Here is a 13,602-nt window from a genome sequence, read left to right on the forward strand (position 1 = left end):
CAACATCAAGACGCACACCACAAATAGGAGGAGGAGCTCGGCCAAACACCTAACAGAAGTGTACACGCCAATTATTTATTTTATTTATTTATTACAGCATCAGTTTGGGGTCGAGCAAACACTTGCCCACGAGCAGAGAAAACTGATGTTATGCTGAAAACAGTGAAGACCGCACGGAATCCCTTACCGCAGTCCCTTACCGTGCACAAAAACTCACCCCCGAGAACAACTGCGTTCTTTTAATTACATATTTACACAATACATCGGTTTGTGTGTATGACCCGATTTACACGAGGAGACATCTGGAAGGGAGACACTGGAAATTCTCTTTTGATGTTTCATTCGCGTACACACGGGCAAAAATGTTTCCGCGACATTTTGACATTTAATACTTTAGCATCGTCTGGTTCGGATGTATTCTAGCACGCGCTTACATGTAAAGCAGAGGGCGTTCGACAACAGTTTCTTAAATATATGAATGAAAAATGCAAACTGGTTAAATAATAAATAATTTGTTGTTTTTTTTATTGAAATATATTTATAAATTCTTATACTTGAATAAAAAAAAAATTAAATTAAAAATACTTCATATGTAAATAATTAACTTAAAATTAACTTGAGTATCTAGAAATGCAGGGAAAAATTAGAAATCAACATAAACATGTCCCATAACTATTTTAAATTATACCTAATTTACTAGCAAAAATAATCGTGCATTTCCCAAGCAGCTTTCGGATGTTTCTCATCGTTGTTATCTTCCGTTTGTATGAAAACCAACACATAACTTAGAACTTTCTTCCACAAAAGAAGAAAACGAATGAAGCAACTGTCAAAAATTGCTTTAAGATAAGAAATACGAATAAGAAGAGTAAAGCGTGTCGCCGAGTACGGGAGACAAAATCCCTTCTCTCTTCCCAGACCGTCCTTCGCCCCCGAACAAAATGTTTCCCTTCCAGATGTCTCCTCGTGTAAATCGGGTGTATCTACACAATGTAGCCATTGATATTTTTGCTTACACACTTTTTCACACATCCGCGTTATCAGTTACAATTTTTCATTGTTTAATTAGCCAAAGCCAAAAACCAACAAATGCAAATAGTTCATTTATCTATAATTAACATTATTCAACAGTATTTTTAAGCTATTTTAACAAAAATTATCATTTTTCGAAGCTTATTTTGTAAATGATTTCGAAATGTACTGCTTGGCAACACTGTGCACACTGGGCCAGAAGACCCGAGTGAGTGGCCAAAAATAAAAATTTTCGACTTAATTTAAACAGGAAATTTATAACATCATCTTATTTTGAGTAATTTTTTACACCAAATTATGAAGTTTCATTAGTTTTCATCAATTAGTTTTTTTTATGTAACAGTTCAAAGTCAAAGTTTTAGTTCGATTTTTAACACTTTCAAACAATGTTTATCAATAAGTTGTTGTGAAAAATACTACTCAAGATGTTATTATCGTCCATAACTTTTCTTTATGGATTTCAAAAAATAATTTATAATTGAAACCATGTGTATTTATGTTGAATAAGTTTTTTTTTTTAACATTTAATCAACAAAATCTGTTTTTTATTCATACATGACTTACTTTGAAAACAAAGTTCCCCGAAGTTCCCCTATCAAATGAGTTAAATTTTATGCCAAATTGTTCGTAAAGAAGTATTAAATAAGGTATATATGCGCCTTTTTGCGCCTTTTCATAAACATGTCTGAAATATCGATATTAGTGTGAGAGAAATCTCAAATAATTTTGATTCATGCTGGAGAAATAATAAGACATTGTACTTTACCAGTTGGTGTATATGGAGAAGAGGCATCTGAATCGAGAAACAAAGATTACAGAAACTTCAGACTCAGGCACAGTAGACAATGTGATAGGAAAACAAACTTAGAGGATCTCTTTAATCGATTACTAGATACTTCTGATCCATTACTGTCTAGTATGAACAGGTTGTCTAGAGCTAATAACAGAAGACGTTTACCACTTTCAGCAGAAGTTAAACAGTTACTTTTGTTAGATACTCAAAATATGGAAAATGATCATAGCAGTGCCAGTGCAAATGAAGACGAATATGAATCGGAAGATGAAACAGAGGCCGAACGCGATCATGAAATGATTGCGTCTAATGACGTTCACAAACTTCTAGATGAACTTGAACTATCAGAAAAAGAAACTTCTGATTCTGAAAAAATTGAGCTTAAATGCAGATTCAAAAATTAAGTCAAATTAAAAAAAATGAAAAATTACAAAAATTACAACAAAAAAAAATTAAAAATTACAAAAATTACAAAAAAAAAATTAAAAAATACAAAAAAAAAAATTAAAAATTAAAAAATTACAAAAAAAAAATTGGGATACTAAATCGTACTAGAATCCTCCTCGCGGTGTATCCTGGGTGTATGAATACAGCTAATTCTAGACGTATTTTCTTTGTTCTAAGCCCCTAGATTCTGAGTTTGAAACAAAAATACTGATTTTTTAAATTTTATGTCCGCCATTTTGGATCCGCCATTTTGAATTTCTCAAAGTTGACATTATATTCGTAATATGCATTGTTCTAAACCCCTAGATTCTGAGTTTGAAGCAAAAATACGGATTTTTTAAAATTCATGTCCGCCATTTTGGATCCGCCATTTTGAATTTTTTAATTTTGACTTCAGATTCGCATTCATAGAGTTAAAAAACTATAATAAACGTGGTTTTAATCGGTTTTATGGCCTTTTCCTAAGAAAAAAGAGTTTTGGCCACTCACTCGGGTCTTCTGGCCCAGTGTGCTGTGTGGTGAGAGAGCAATCAGCTGGGTGGGTATTACGGGATTTTTTAACACTCGTGAAATAAAATCTACGATACGGAAGGAAGGAACTTTTCATATACATACATAGGGTTCTCATTAGTTTGATCGGAACAGCTGAGTCGGGATTGCGTTTACGGTGTTCACTGTTTTCAGCATTACTTTGTACTGAAGGCGTTTGCGGGGATGATGACAATTTGTTCAAGGCCGTTGTTCGTGTTGACATTTTTGGCATGTTAGTAAAATCAAACAATTTAACAGGTGAAACAACACGGTTTTTTCACAGTATTTCAAGTAGTTGTATTAAACTTTATTATGATTTTGATTTACCCGGACAAAAGAACCGTTTTTAAAGGATTTACGTAGTTTTTTAGCAAACTAACACTCAGTGGATTAAATAAAAATCCGGATTAAACTGCAAGTACTCAAAAACACGTCTCCTCTGTCTGCTTATACATTTATATGTTGTTAATTCTTATTCTAAGTAATGTGAATTAGAATACTTAAATTTATTTTCTATTCTATTCTAATTATTATTAATTATAATATTGTATTATTCCTATTATTTAGTTAATTGAAAAAACAAAAATGCATTTTCTTGATCGAAGAACTGTAGAGTCGTTAATTTTGCTGTAATGGAATTGCCCGGGAAATTTGACATGCACCTAGGTGACCCTTGGGGGTTAATTTTATGCTTTTAATTCAAGAGATTTGACTATATGGAATCATTTGCATCCACCATAGATTTTAAATGTTCATGTGATTGTCAAAACTTAATTTTGTGGTTTTTAATTGCCTGAAACTCTATATTTAAATGAATAAAATTTAAATGTTTTCTTCCAGACGCATTGATTCTAATAAACTGCAATATTTACGAAATGGGGCATTACGAGGCTTAAAAAAATTAATGGCAGTAAAGTTGGACAAAAATCCCTGGCATTGCGACTGTCATGTTTTATATTTAGCGAGATGGATACGCGAGTTCGCACACAAATTGTGGGATGGTGAAATGGCAATGTGCCGTGGTCCGGGTCATCTTGGAGGACACGAAGTTGGTCTACTTCGATATGATGATCTTTGTGAAGGACAATGGGCTAGTATGTTATCGCTATCTCCAAGGCTGCCTCTTCGAAAACATCGTGTTCAGACTCCAATGAATTACACTACATATTTCAATTTGTACTTGAAGCATATATATTCAACTACCCCAAAAACTCCCGAGCAGGTGGTTAACAAACGAAAATAGGGAGTTACTCTATAAATTTGTTTAAGATTGGTGCCACAAAGTTCGAGGAAATTCATTCTGAAGGGCAATGAATGGACACTACTTTCACGCAATTTTTTTGTACTGATTCAATGTGCGAGCAAAGACAACATAAAAGTTGGTATTATTTTTGAATAAATTATTGTGAAAAATTTGAACAAGGTAAAATTTTACTTATGAAAATCTGATAGTACATATTAAATTAATTATTATATCTAATTTGACTACAAACCACTTTATACTTAAAAATGTTCCTAACTTTTTCGCATTTGAGATTTTATGAATTTTTCTGATAGGAGTGTGTGGTAAAGCAAACTATCTATCCTTTTAGTCTGGCAGTAGAAACTGAAAGAAATTAAATATTAATCGAAAATAAAAATTTAAAGAATTTAACTTTTTTAACATTTATTAGTGAAATAAAAAAAATATTATTGTAACGTACAAACAGAGCTTTAAATTATTTAAATGTATGCGGAAAAGAGAAAGTAAACAAACAAATTCCAAATTACAAACACAAAGTTTTAATCTCGTGTTTATGGCGTAACGTGACCATACAATGTCTCAGAATTAGGTTTTATATTGTAATATATGTATAATATTTCCCTAACCGTTGGTCATACAGAACGTTGGCACCAGTCCGACTTTTGTTACCAGCAGAAGGCAGGAAGTAATTGATAAAATATCAGATCATATCACTGGTTGGAAAGTACTCGATAAAGATTCCCTGTCGGACCACCGCTATATAGACAATCTCGACCCCAGCGGGCCGGAATCCTCGAAAAGCGGATTGGACACGATATGAAATCCGCGATGTTCCCAAACTCCGGACAATAACTGTGATTGAAGAAGCCACAAACTCATTGGGGCGAACTTTGATCGAGTGTTATAACAAGGTGTGCCCGGAACGTAGGAGAAGAGAGAGTAAGACAGTCCCTTGGTGGAACGCCGAACTCTCGAAACTCCGGAAAACTTCCAGGAAACTTCTTAACAGAGCTCTTAAAACTCAGTTGGAAGAAGATTGGGCTGCCTACCGAAAGCTGAGTAAGGAATATAAAAAGAAAATTAGATCATCTAAATTGGACTCTTATAGAACCTTCTGCAGTGAATTGGAGGAACGGAAGAGTTCAGCGAGGTTATGCAAAGCCCTCCAAAGAGACCGGACGGCTAGGCTAGACTCACTGTTCAAACCAGATGGTACTTATACGGACTCAAATCAGAAGGGTACGATGTTATCTTTGGAACACATTTCCCTGGCTCCAGGAATGTTGTTGGTCAGGATAGTTAACGAAGAAACGATAAAGTTCGCCTTCTCGTCATTCGAAAACTTTAAGTCCCCAGGACCCGATGGCATTTACCCAATCATGCTCAAGCGAAGCGGAGAATAACTATTAAAGGCTTTGTAAAGGATATTTACGACATATCTTGCTCACGCTTATGTTCCACAACTGTGGCGTTTGGTGAAAGTTGTATTTGTCCCAAAGCCAGGTAAGGACAGCGCGCTTTACCAAAAAGTTTCAGACCTATAAGTCTGATATCGTTTATGCTTAAGGGTCTGGAACGTATGGTGGAGAAGCACATTAGGATGAGGGTTCTAAGTCGAAACACTCTCAACGTCAGACAACATGCTTATCAAAGGGGGAAATCTTGCGAACCGGCTCTGCACGAGTGCGTTAGCATAATCGAAAAAGGGCTGGAAACAAGAAAGTACACTCTTGGTATGTTTGTGGACATTGTAGGAGCTTTCGACAGTGCTACTTTTGGCTCTATGTGCTCTTCTATCAGAAGTTATACAGTGGAAGAAATCATTGTCAGATGGATCCACTCTATGATATCCAAAAGATTGCTTACCATGGATAGAGAAAGCAATGAAGGAGTCAGGATTGAGGTTAAGAACGGTTGCTCACAAGGCGGTGTACTCTCTCCCATTCTCTGGTGCTTCGTGGTGGACTCTCTTCTTCATGATCTGCAGGAAATTGGACACATCCAAGCCTACGCAGACGATGTGTGCGTATTAATCTCACGACGATCACTTGAAGTTATATACAATAAAATGCAGGTAGCTCTAAATAAGATTGAGTATTTGTGCGAAATGCATGGTCTTTCGGTGATTCCTACAATAAGTACCTTAGTGCTTTTCACTAGGAAACGCAATATGGAAGGCCTGTTACTAACCACATTGAAAGGGGTAACACTGCAGCTGTCTTCTGAGGTTAAATATTTAGGAGTAATCCTAGATAGTAAACTTACCTGGAAGAAGCACGTCGAGCAGAAGGTCTCTCGAACACTAAAAGTCTTCTGGCAGTGTAAGAGAACCTTTGGCAAGATATGGGGTCTAGGACTGGCGATAGTACACTGGCTGTATATCACCCTGATCAGACCCACTATTACATACGCCTCTGTAGTATGGTGGAAAGCCACAATGGTTAATTCCAGAGTAAAACCCCTAAACAGACTACAGAGAAGTGTGTGCTAGGATTTCACAGGTGCCATGAGCACAACATCTGGTGATGCCCTTAATGTCATTCTGAACTTGCAACCTCTAGATCTTCAAATTCGAAAGGAAGCAATGAAGGCGGCGTACAGGCTCAAGTTAAACGGAGTCTAGGGAAATGAAGTAAGCACTGGTCACTGTCAGATATACCACCAGTTGTCGGAGCCCTGCACACTGTTCTCGATGCCGGTGGACAATCGGGTGCCTGTCGTTAGCCTCGGTAGGAAGTATGATGTTTTCTATGTCTATGTCATCTTGAATGTGGCGTACTGGCTAATTGAGTAAAAGTGGCGGGGCAACAGTATTGGAATTTATACGAAATTGGTCGGTGAATGTAAGACAAAACTGAACAGTGTTGCAAAACACAACAAAGTTAGTCTTATTTGGGTGCCTGGACATTGTGGTATTCCAGGGAACGAGTTGGCTGATAAATTGGCAAATGAAGGCTTTGCAAGTATGCCACTAGGCCCTGAACCCTTTCTAGCTGTCAATTCCGCATCGATTCAACTATGGATTGACGGCTTCATGAGGTCTACCCATAGAGGACATTGGTCTGTGTTGAACTCGTGCAGAGTAGCTAAGGGCTTTGTGAAAGAACCAAACAGGAAAACAGCGACCTTTATCCTAAAACTCAGCAGAAAGGACCTGAGAGCATCCATCCATCCATTTTTAATACCTCCGAGCATTCGTCCTGATGATTAACATAGAAGTACCGGTCGCTTAGGTAACTTCGCAGTAATAGATAGTAGCCAAGTGGGAATATTTGTTTTAACTTATATAGTAGTCCTGGGTGCCATACGCTGGCAAAAGCCTTCGCTACGTCGAGATAAGTTGCGGCACAGTGGTTTTTCTTGTCAATTTCATTTATGATTTTGTTAGTTACTTGGTGCACTTGTTGAATGGTCGAATGATTATGTGGGAATCCAAACTGTAAGATGGGGTCAAGACTATCATAGATCAAGTTTTCAAATAGTTTTATAGGTCTATATGAGGATGGTTTACTGACGTCTTTATTTGGTTTATATATATATATATATATACATCCACAAATGGAGGGACGTACAGTTTCAAGCCGACTTCGAACGGCAGATATTTTCTTATGAGTAGCTTTTCCATCACAGAAATACACTCGGAGGTTTGCCATTGCCTGCCGAGGGGTGACTGCTATTAGAAAAAACGTTTTCTTAATTTTGATCTTTCACCGAGATTCGAGCCGACGTCCGAATGGTAGTCACGCACCAACCCATTCGGCTACGGCGGCCGCCATTCTTGGTTTAGGCAATACTATTCTTTCTGAAACTTTCCATGGAAGGAGAAAATATTTTGGATGAGTTAAAGATGCTTCTTAAGTATATTATTCCGTTGCCATGTAGTTCCTTTAATATTTGTCCATTGATTTTTTCATATCCAGGAGATTTTTTGTTCTTTATGGCCATGATTTTACGTCGAATTTCTTCCAGAGTTACTCTCTTGATTGGTTTGTTGGCTCTGTCAGATGTAGCAGGCAGGTTATAATTTTGAGTGCCCTTTTGATTTGTGAATGTCTTTTTGAAATGTCTGGTGAGCTCACTAGCCTGTTCATGTGACGTTTTGGCCCATGTGTTGCTTTCGTTTAAAATTGCGTGTTGGTGAGCTGTTGTTTTCTTGATCTTCGATATTGTCTGCCGGAGTGAGTAGTTGCTGCTTTTTGTTGAATCTACGTTGGACCAAAATTCTGATTTTTTTTTTGTCTTCGAAGTCCTTAAGCATTTCTTTAATGTCCTTTGTCATCTTGTTAAATTACGCTTTATCTGCGGGCTATCTTGTTATTTGCCACTCTTTCCTCAGTCTTCTTTTTGAACTTATTGTCGGTTTTATGGGGTTTGGGTTGCCATTTTTCTTATTTTTAGTCTTAATTAATGTCGTCGACTTAGATACCGCATCCATAATTGAGTCCGCGAAGTGCTCAATGGCACTATCTACCTGCTTTTTAGTTCTAAGTCGAACATTGTGGTTAAGAGCATGTCGTAGTACCATATTTCGCGGAAAGCATTCCAGGGTGTTTTTTTATTATTTGCTTTTCCGTGGTTTATTTCGATATCAGGTGTGGTGAGAAATGTCAGGAATATTGGTGAGTGATCAGAAATAGATCATAGTTTGATTCTATTGTCAAGTAGTATCGGTTTACGTTTTTATAGAGCTGGAAGTCAATCAGGTTTAGCTTCTTTTTCATGTCAGTGGGCAAGTAGGTGGGATTACCAGTGCTTATATTGTCGCTTTTGTTTGGTTTAATCGCGTCAGTAATTCCTTACCTTTTTTATTTGACAGCCTTGATCCCCATGGTGGGTTTTTTGCATTTTAGTTGCCTCCGGCAATAAACTGGCTGCCAAGAGTTCTCATGTTGTTCAGATATTGGGTAGACGTGTTGTTGTATTTCGGCGGGCAGTAGGTATTGAATATTGTCAAGAATCTATATTGATCTTCAATTTGAATCGTCGTAGCTTGAATGTTGTCTCTTTTGTAGGCGGCCATGTAGATCCATTGAGAATTTATCGTATAATTACGGCTGTGCCACCAGGGGCCTTGTTGCTTGAATTATTATATATATATATAATTGGCGCGTACACCCTTTTTTGGATGTTTGGCCGAGCTCCTCCTCCTATTTGTGGTGTGCGTCTTGATGTTGTTCCACAAATAGAGGGACCTATAGTTTTAAGCCGACTCTGAACGGCAGATAATTTTATGAGGAGCTTTTTATACACATGGCAGAATACACTCGGAGGTTTGCCATTGCTTGCCGAGGGGCGACCGCTATAAGAAAAATGTGTTTCTTAATTTTGGTGTTTCACCGAGATTCGAACCTGCGTTCTCTCTGTGTTTTCCGAATAGTAGTCACGAACCAACATATTCGGCTACGGCGCTTGGATGATTGGTCTGAAATAATTGATAGTGAGGAATTTTAACGTAGCTTTTACTTGACATGAGACACGGACACTAGTAGGATATCTATTTCGTAGTCTAGTAGGAAAGATTTGAGTTCATGAAAATGCTGGCATAGGCCGCTTGCGTTCCATATTAGATTTTTAATTTATTTTGTCTGTTCATTTAGTTTTGTAACAAGGAGTGTGATTATAGCCAACATGTTCGACATTTGTGCTATTAGTTGTTTCATCATATCTTTAATTTGGTGGATTTCGTAATTTGTTGTTGTGCGTTCAGGTGGTGTCTGGTATAGTGTGGCGTTTAAAGCTGCTATTTGGGCGAATGTTAAGTTAGATGTCACGGTTGATGGCTGCGATGGCTTGTCTTTTGTGGATTGTGTGGATGGTTGCATGTTGTCCTCTATATTGTTTGTGGTCAAGGTTTTTGGTCGTAGCGCCTGAGAGCGGGGAATTCTTAGTATTTTGTACACCATACATCCTTTGTATATAGTTAACATTTTGATTTCCTCCACATAGGGCACATTTAGTGTTGTTATTGTCCATACTTAGTTTGCAGTCACTTTGGCAATTTTTTGTTTGGAAGTGCGTTTAGTGCAGTAATCAGCCTATAAGCATTTTCGACGTTTTAAACATATACTGGTGGTGGTTTCGATACATTCTTTTCGTCTATATTTGATTGTACTGATACAGCTTGTTCGCTATGTTCGATATCAGCGAGTGGATGCTCCATTGCTCCATGCTCTTCGTTGTTTGTATTTTATGCTTTTTGTTTGCTTTTGCGCTACCTTCCGATTTATTGGGACTGCACTTTTTTGTGTTGTTCGCGTTTAGTGTTTGTTGCTGTTGTTTGTTGGCTACCGAATATGCTTATTGACACTATCGGAGCACAAGTGAAAATTGCATACAATTTTATTAGATAAATTTCTATATCTAGGTTTTCACTCAGTTTTTTTAGATTTTTTTTAAGACTAAATCGTCTGCTGCTTTCTCTGCGTCCTCTGGTGTACCTCGACGAAGTATATTAGATTTTGTTTTATTCGAGTACATATATATAGTACAATACGTAGTTTTTTTTTTCTTTTGCCAAGTCTTTTGAAGGAAGCTTTCTGTATGCGGATGATTTAAAAATATATTCTAGTATTTCAAACTCGGCGGATTTACATAAATTTCAAACTGATGTTAATAGTTTAATTAATATCCCCACAAAATTCCATACCTTTATAAACTCGTATCTTGCATATAGACACTATTATATCGCTTGCCTCAGGCCACTTGCCCATTGTCGTCTCGATTGAGAGACCTGCCGACTTTGTTTCCACGATTCACCGGTGATATATTAACTTCAACAAAGCTAATTGGGCCGGCTTCGCGGAATTTACTGCTGCTTTTCCCATCTGCATTCCTACAGGAGGGATCTGGGGCATACGTCCCAATTTCGAAGCTAAAGCAGCCGTTTTAGCAAACGAGCGTGACCACCTACGCCAGGTCGATCCCGGGGATCCCTGCATAAAGAGATCTCAAATTGGAGATTCGGCAACTGGCCATCCAACATTAGCGGACCAACTGGGTAGAACACTTGAAAATCTGTAAGATTTTTGTCGAACCCGATGAAGCACAACGATAAGGTGGTTATCACCTTCAACGGTTGCACTTCGTCGGACCCGAAGAGATGCGCGACTTTTTCAGCCGACTCTTTATACTGCATCCTTCAGCCGACAGATCCAAGCGTCGTGCCACCGGACGGCTGCACAAACTACCGAATAATGGTGAGCCACTTACTCTTTCCTGTGATGAGTTTCAGGGGACCATCAACAAAAGCCATTGGCCTTGACGAACTTACCAGGCTGATGCTGGAAAACCTGGGTCCATTGGGAGTAGAGTATCTCACAAGGGTTTTCAAGCATAGCTTCAGAAGAGTGCACAGTACCACCTCACCAGTCACCGCCATACACACCAAGATAAACCGCGGGCTTAACTAAAACCGCCCCTGCGAGAGAACTGTCCTAGTAGCGTTGGACTTGAAGAAGGCTTTCAACACAGTCAGCCATTCCGCGCTACTAGATGGCATTTTACAATCAACACTCCCGCCTGGGCTGAATAGGTGATCCACTAACTATCTGAGTGGACGACACTCGTCAGTGATTTTTAAGGGACCAAATATCTAAACAGAGGAAGATAAGTGAAGGTGCTCCACAGGGTGGTGTCCTTGCATCCCTGCTTTTCAACTTCTATATACCGAAGCTCCCCCAGACCTGGGATGGCCAATGACATTGAAGGCCTGTGCACCAAAGTGAGCGATTGCCTCACCAATCTTTCTCGTTTGTTCACTGCAAGGAACCTACAACTTTCTCCTACTACGTCCACGGCGACCCTCTTTACCACCTGCACAAATAAGGTCAAACTGCAACTCAAGCTCAAAGTCGATGGCACACCAATTCCGACTGTTAACCCCAAAAATTTGGGAGTAACTTTTGACAGTTTGCTCTCCTTCTCTGCGCACACAACCGCAATTGCTACTTAAATTCAAAATCGCAACAAAGTCCTCAAATCGATTGCCGGCAGCACTTGGAGAAGGACAAAGAAATGTTGTGCTCGACATTTAAGGCAATTGGCCAGCCGGTTCTAAGCTACGCTGCACCTGACCTGTATAGTCGCATGAAACTAATGACACGCAGTGGTAAAGCTTAAGACTTGCCAAAACACTGCTATTCGGACAGCGACGGGTTGCCTCCTGAAGTCCCCTCTACAACACCTACACAACGAGGCACAGATGCTCCCTGTAAAGGAGCACAACAAACTGCTCAACAAACAATTTCTGCTAGGGTGCTACATTGGTTTCACCCATGTAGAGACCTGCCCAGAGCCGCCTCGCAGACAAGATTAAGGACAAAACGAACCGATAACTACTGGACCGGACCGTGTTTAGACAGACAGTAAACGACATTCATCAGGATACAAACACACAACTACGTTCTGGATATTGTAGCATCTTAAACTCCTGCTTATCCAGAATTGACCCCGGCATACCAAAACAGTGTCCAGCAGGTAAAGGCACCCCGCACTAAAAATGCAATCATTAAAACAAAGCATCAAACTAACTCTACTGCTCTCCATAGGAAAAGAAATTACTCCAGGAAGCAGCAAGAAAAACTTCCGATGACACTCTCGATACTTTATCCGGCGCAAATGGTTTTCCACGATTTATGTAAAAAGTTAAAAGTGACTGGCAGGTGAAAATCAAGGATTGCGATCGTGAGAAGACAGTCTTCAGCATAGGAGGTTATGGTAGTTTTGTGTGATGCCTTTCGGAGCCTGATGGAGCATCTGCTGAGGAAAACGTGTTTGGTCTATCTGGATAACACCATCATCATGGGTAAAAATTAGGACATTCTAGGTGCATGCCCTCAAATCGTATTCCTTATTTCGTTTGCAGGGGTCGTCATCAGTGTTGGAAGTTCTCATCCGAGGCTTGGTTGCTGTTTTCATTGGGGGGGCTTTTTAAGTGGCGGGTCCCAAACCCAGCGCACAACCAGCTATCCTGGAATGTTTCGCCTTCTCACGTTAGCTCACTCCCGAACGGGTGGTCTGAAGCTACCCAGAGGATAACATGGGCTAATCCCGGACGTTGCGAGCTGCTTGAACCATATGCAGAAAAATCGTCCTGGCCACTACCAAGTGAATGGCGATCAGTAATTTTCCCCACTTGCGTGAACTTCTGCACATGGAACCATCATCACATGGTTTAAAAAAAAGATTGATGACTTGTTACTTGGGAAAGAGCATTAAGGTTAACTTCCACCAAAAGAAGTAGGTTAGAAATTGATCGCATGAGCAGTTTAACCTCAAATATTCTGTGAGAAGATTGACATGAGTGAGAAAATTGACGAACTTCAGACGGCATGTATTTTTTTTTTTTTTTATATCCCCTTTATTTATTACAGTCTGTTATATATTAACAATAGTAATTTTTGTACAATTAGGTTCTATTATGTTCTTTTACCAATGTAAGAAGAATCTGTAGGTAGGTTTGGCAGCCGCATCGCACATAGAGACAACGATGCCACTTAGACCACGGAATGAGTCCGTTGTGAGCCGTGGGGCTGGGCTACATTTCCCTTTCCATATT

The 13,602-nt window shown here is 39.0% G+C and overlaps 1 protein-coding gene across 2 annotated transcripts in view; it reads left to right on the forward strand.

The window, feature by feature from the left end:
* The window catches only part of LOC129243127 (carboxypeptidase N subunit 2-like), a 78,771-nt gene extending 74,350 nt beyond the window's left edge, over nucleotides 1–4,421 (forward strand). For both annotated transcript variants that reach the window (XM_054880277.1, XM_054880278.1), the window contains one exon: nucleotides 3,644–4,421. In XM_054880277.1, the coding sequence (XP_054736252.1) occupies nucleotides 3,644–4,046 (403 nt within the window). In that variant the 3' untranslated portion in view covers nucleotides 4,047–4,421. The remainder of the gene's footprint in view (nucleotides 1–3,643) is intronic.
* The last annotated feature ends 9,181 nt before the right edge of the window (nucleotides 4,422–13,602 follow it).

This window comes from Anastrepha obliqua, chromosome 3 (genome assembly GCF_027943255.1).
Source record: "Anastrepha obliqua isolate idAnaObli1 chromosome 3, idAnaObli1_1.0, whole genome shotgun sequence".
In the NCBI taxonomy this organism is placed as follows: domain Eukaryota; kingdom Metazoa; phylum Arthropoda; class Insecta; order Diptera; family Tephritidae; genus Anastrepha; species Anastrepha obliqua.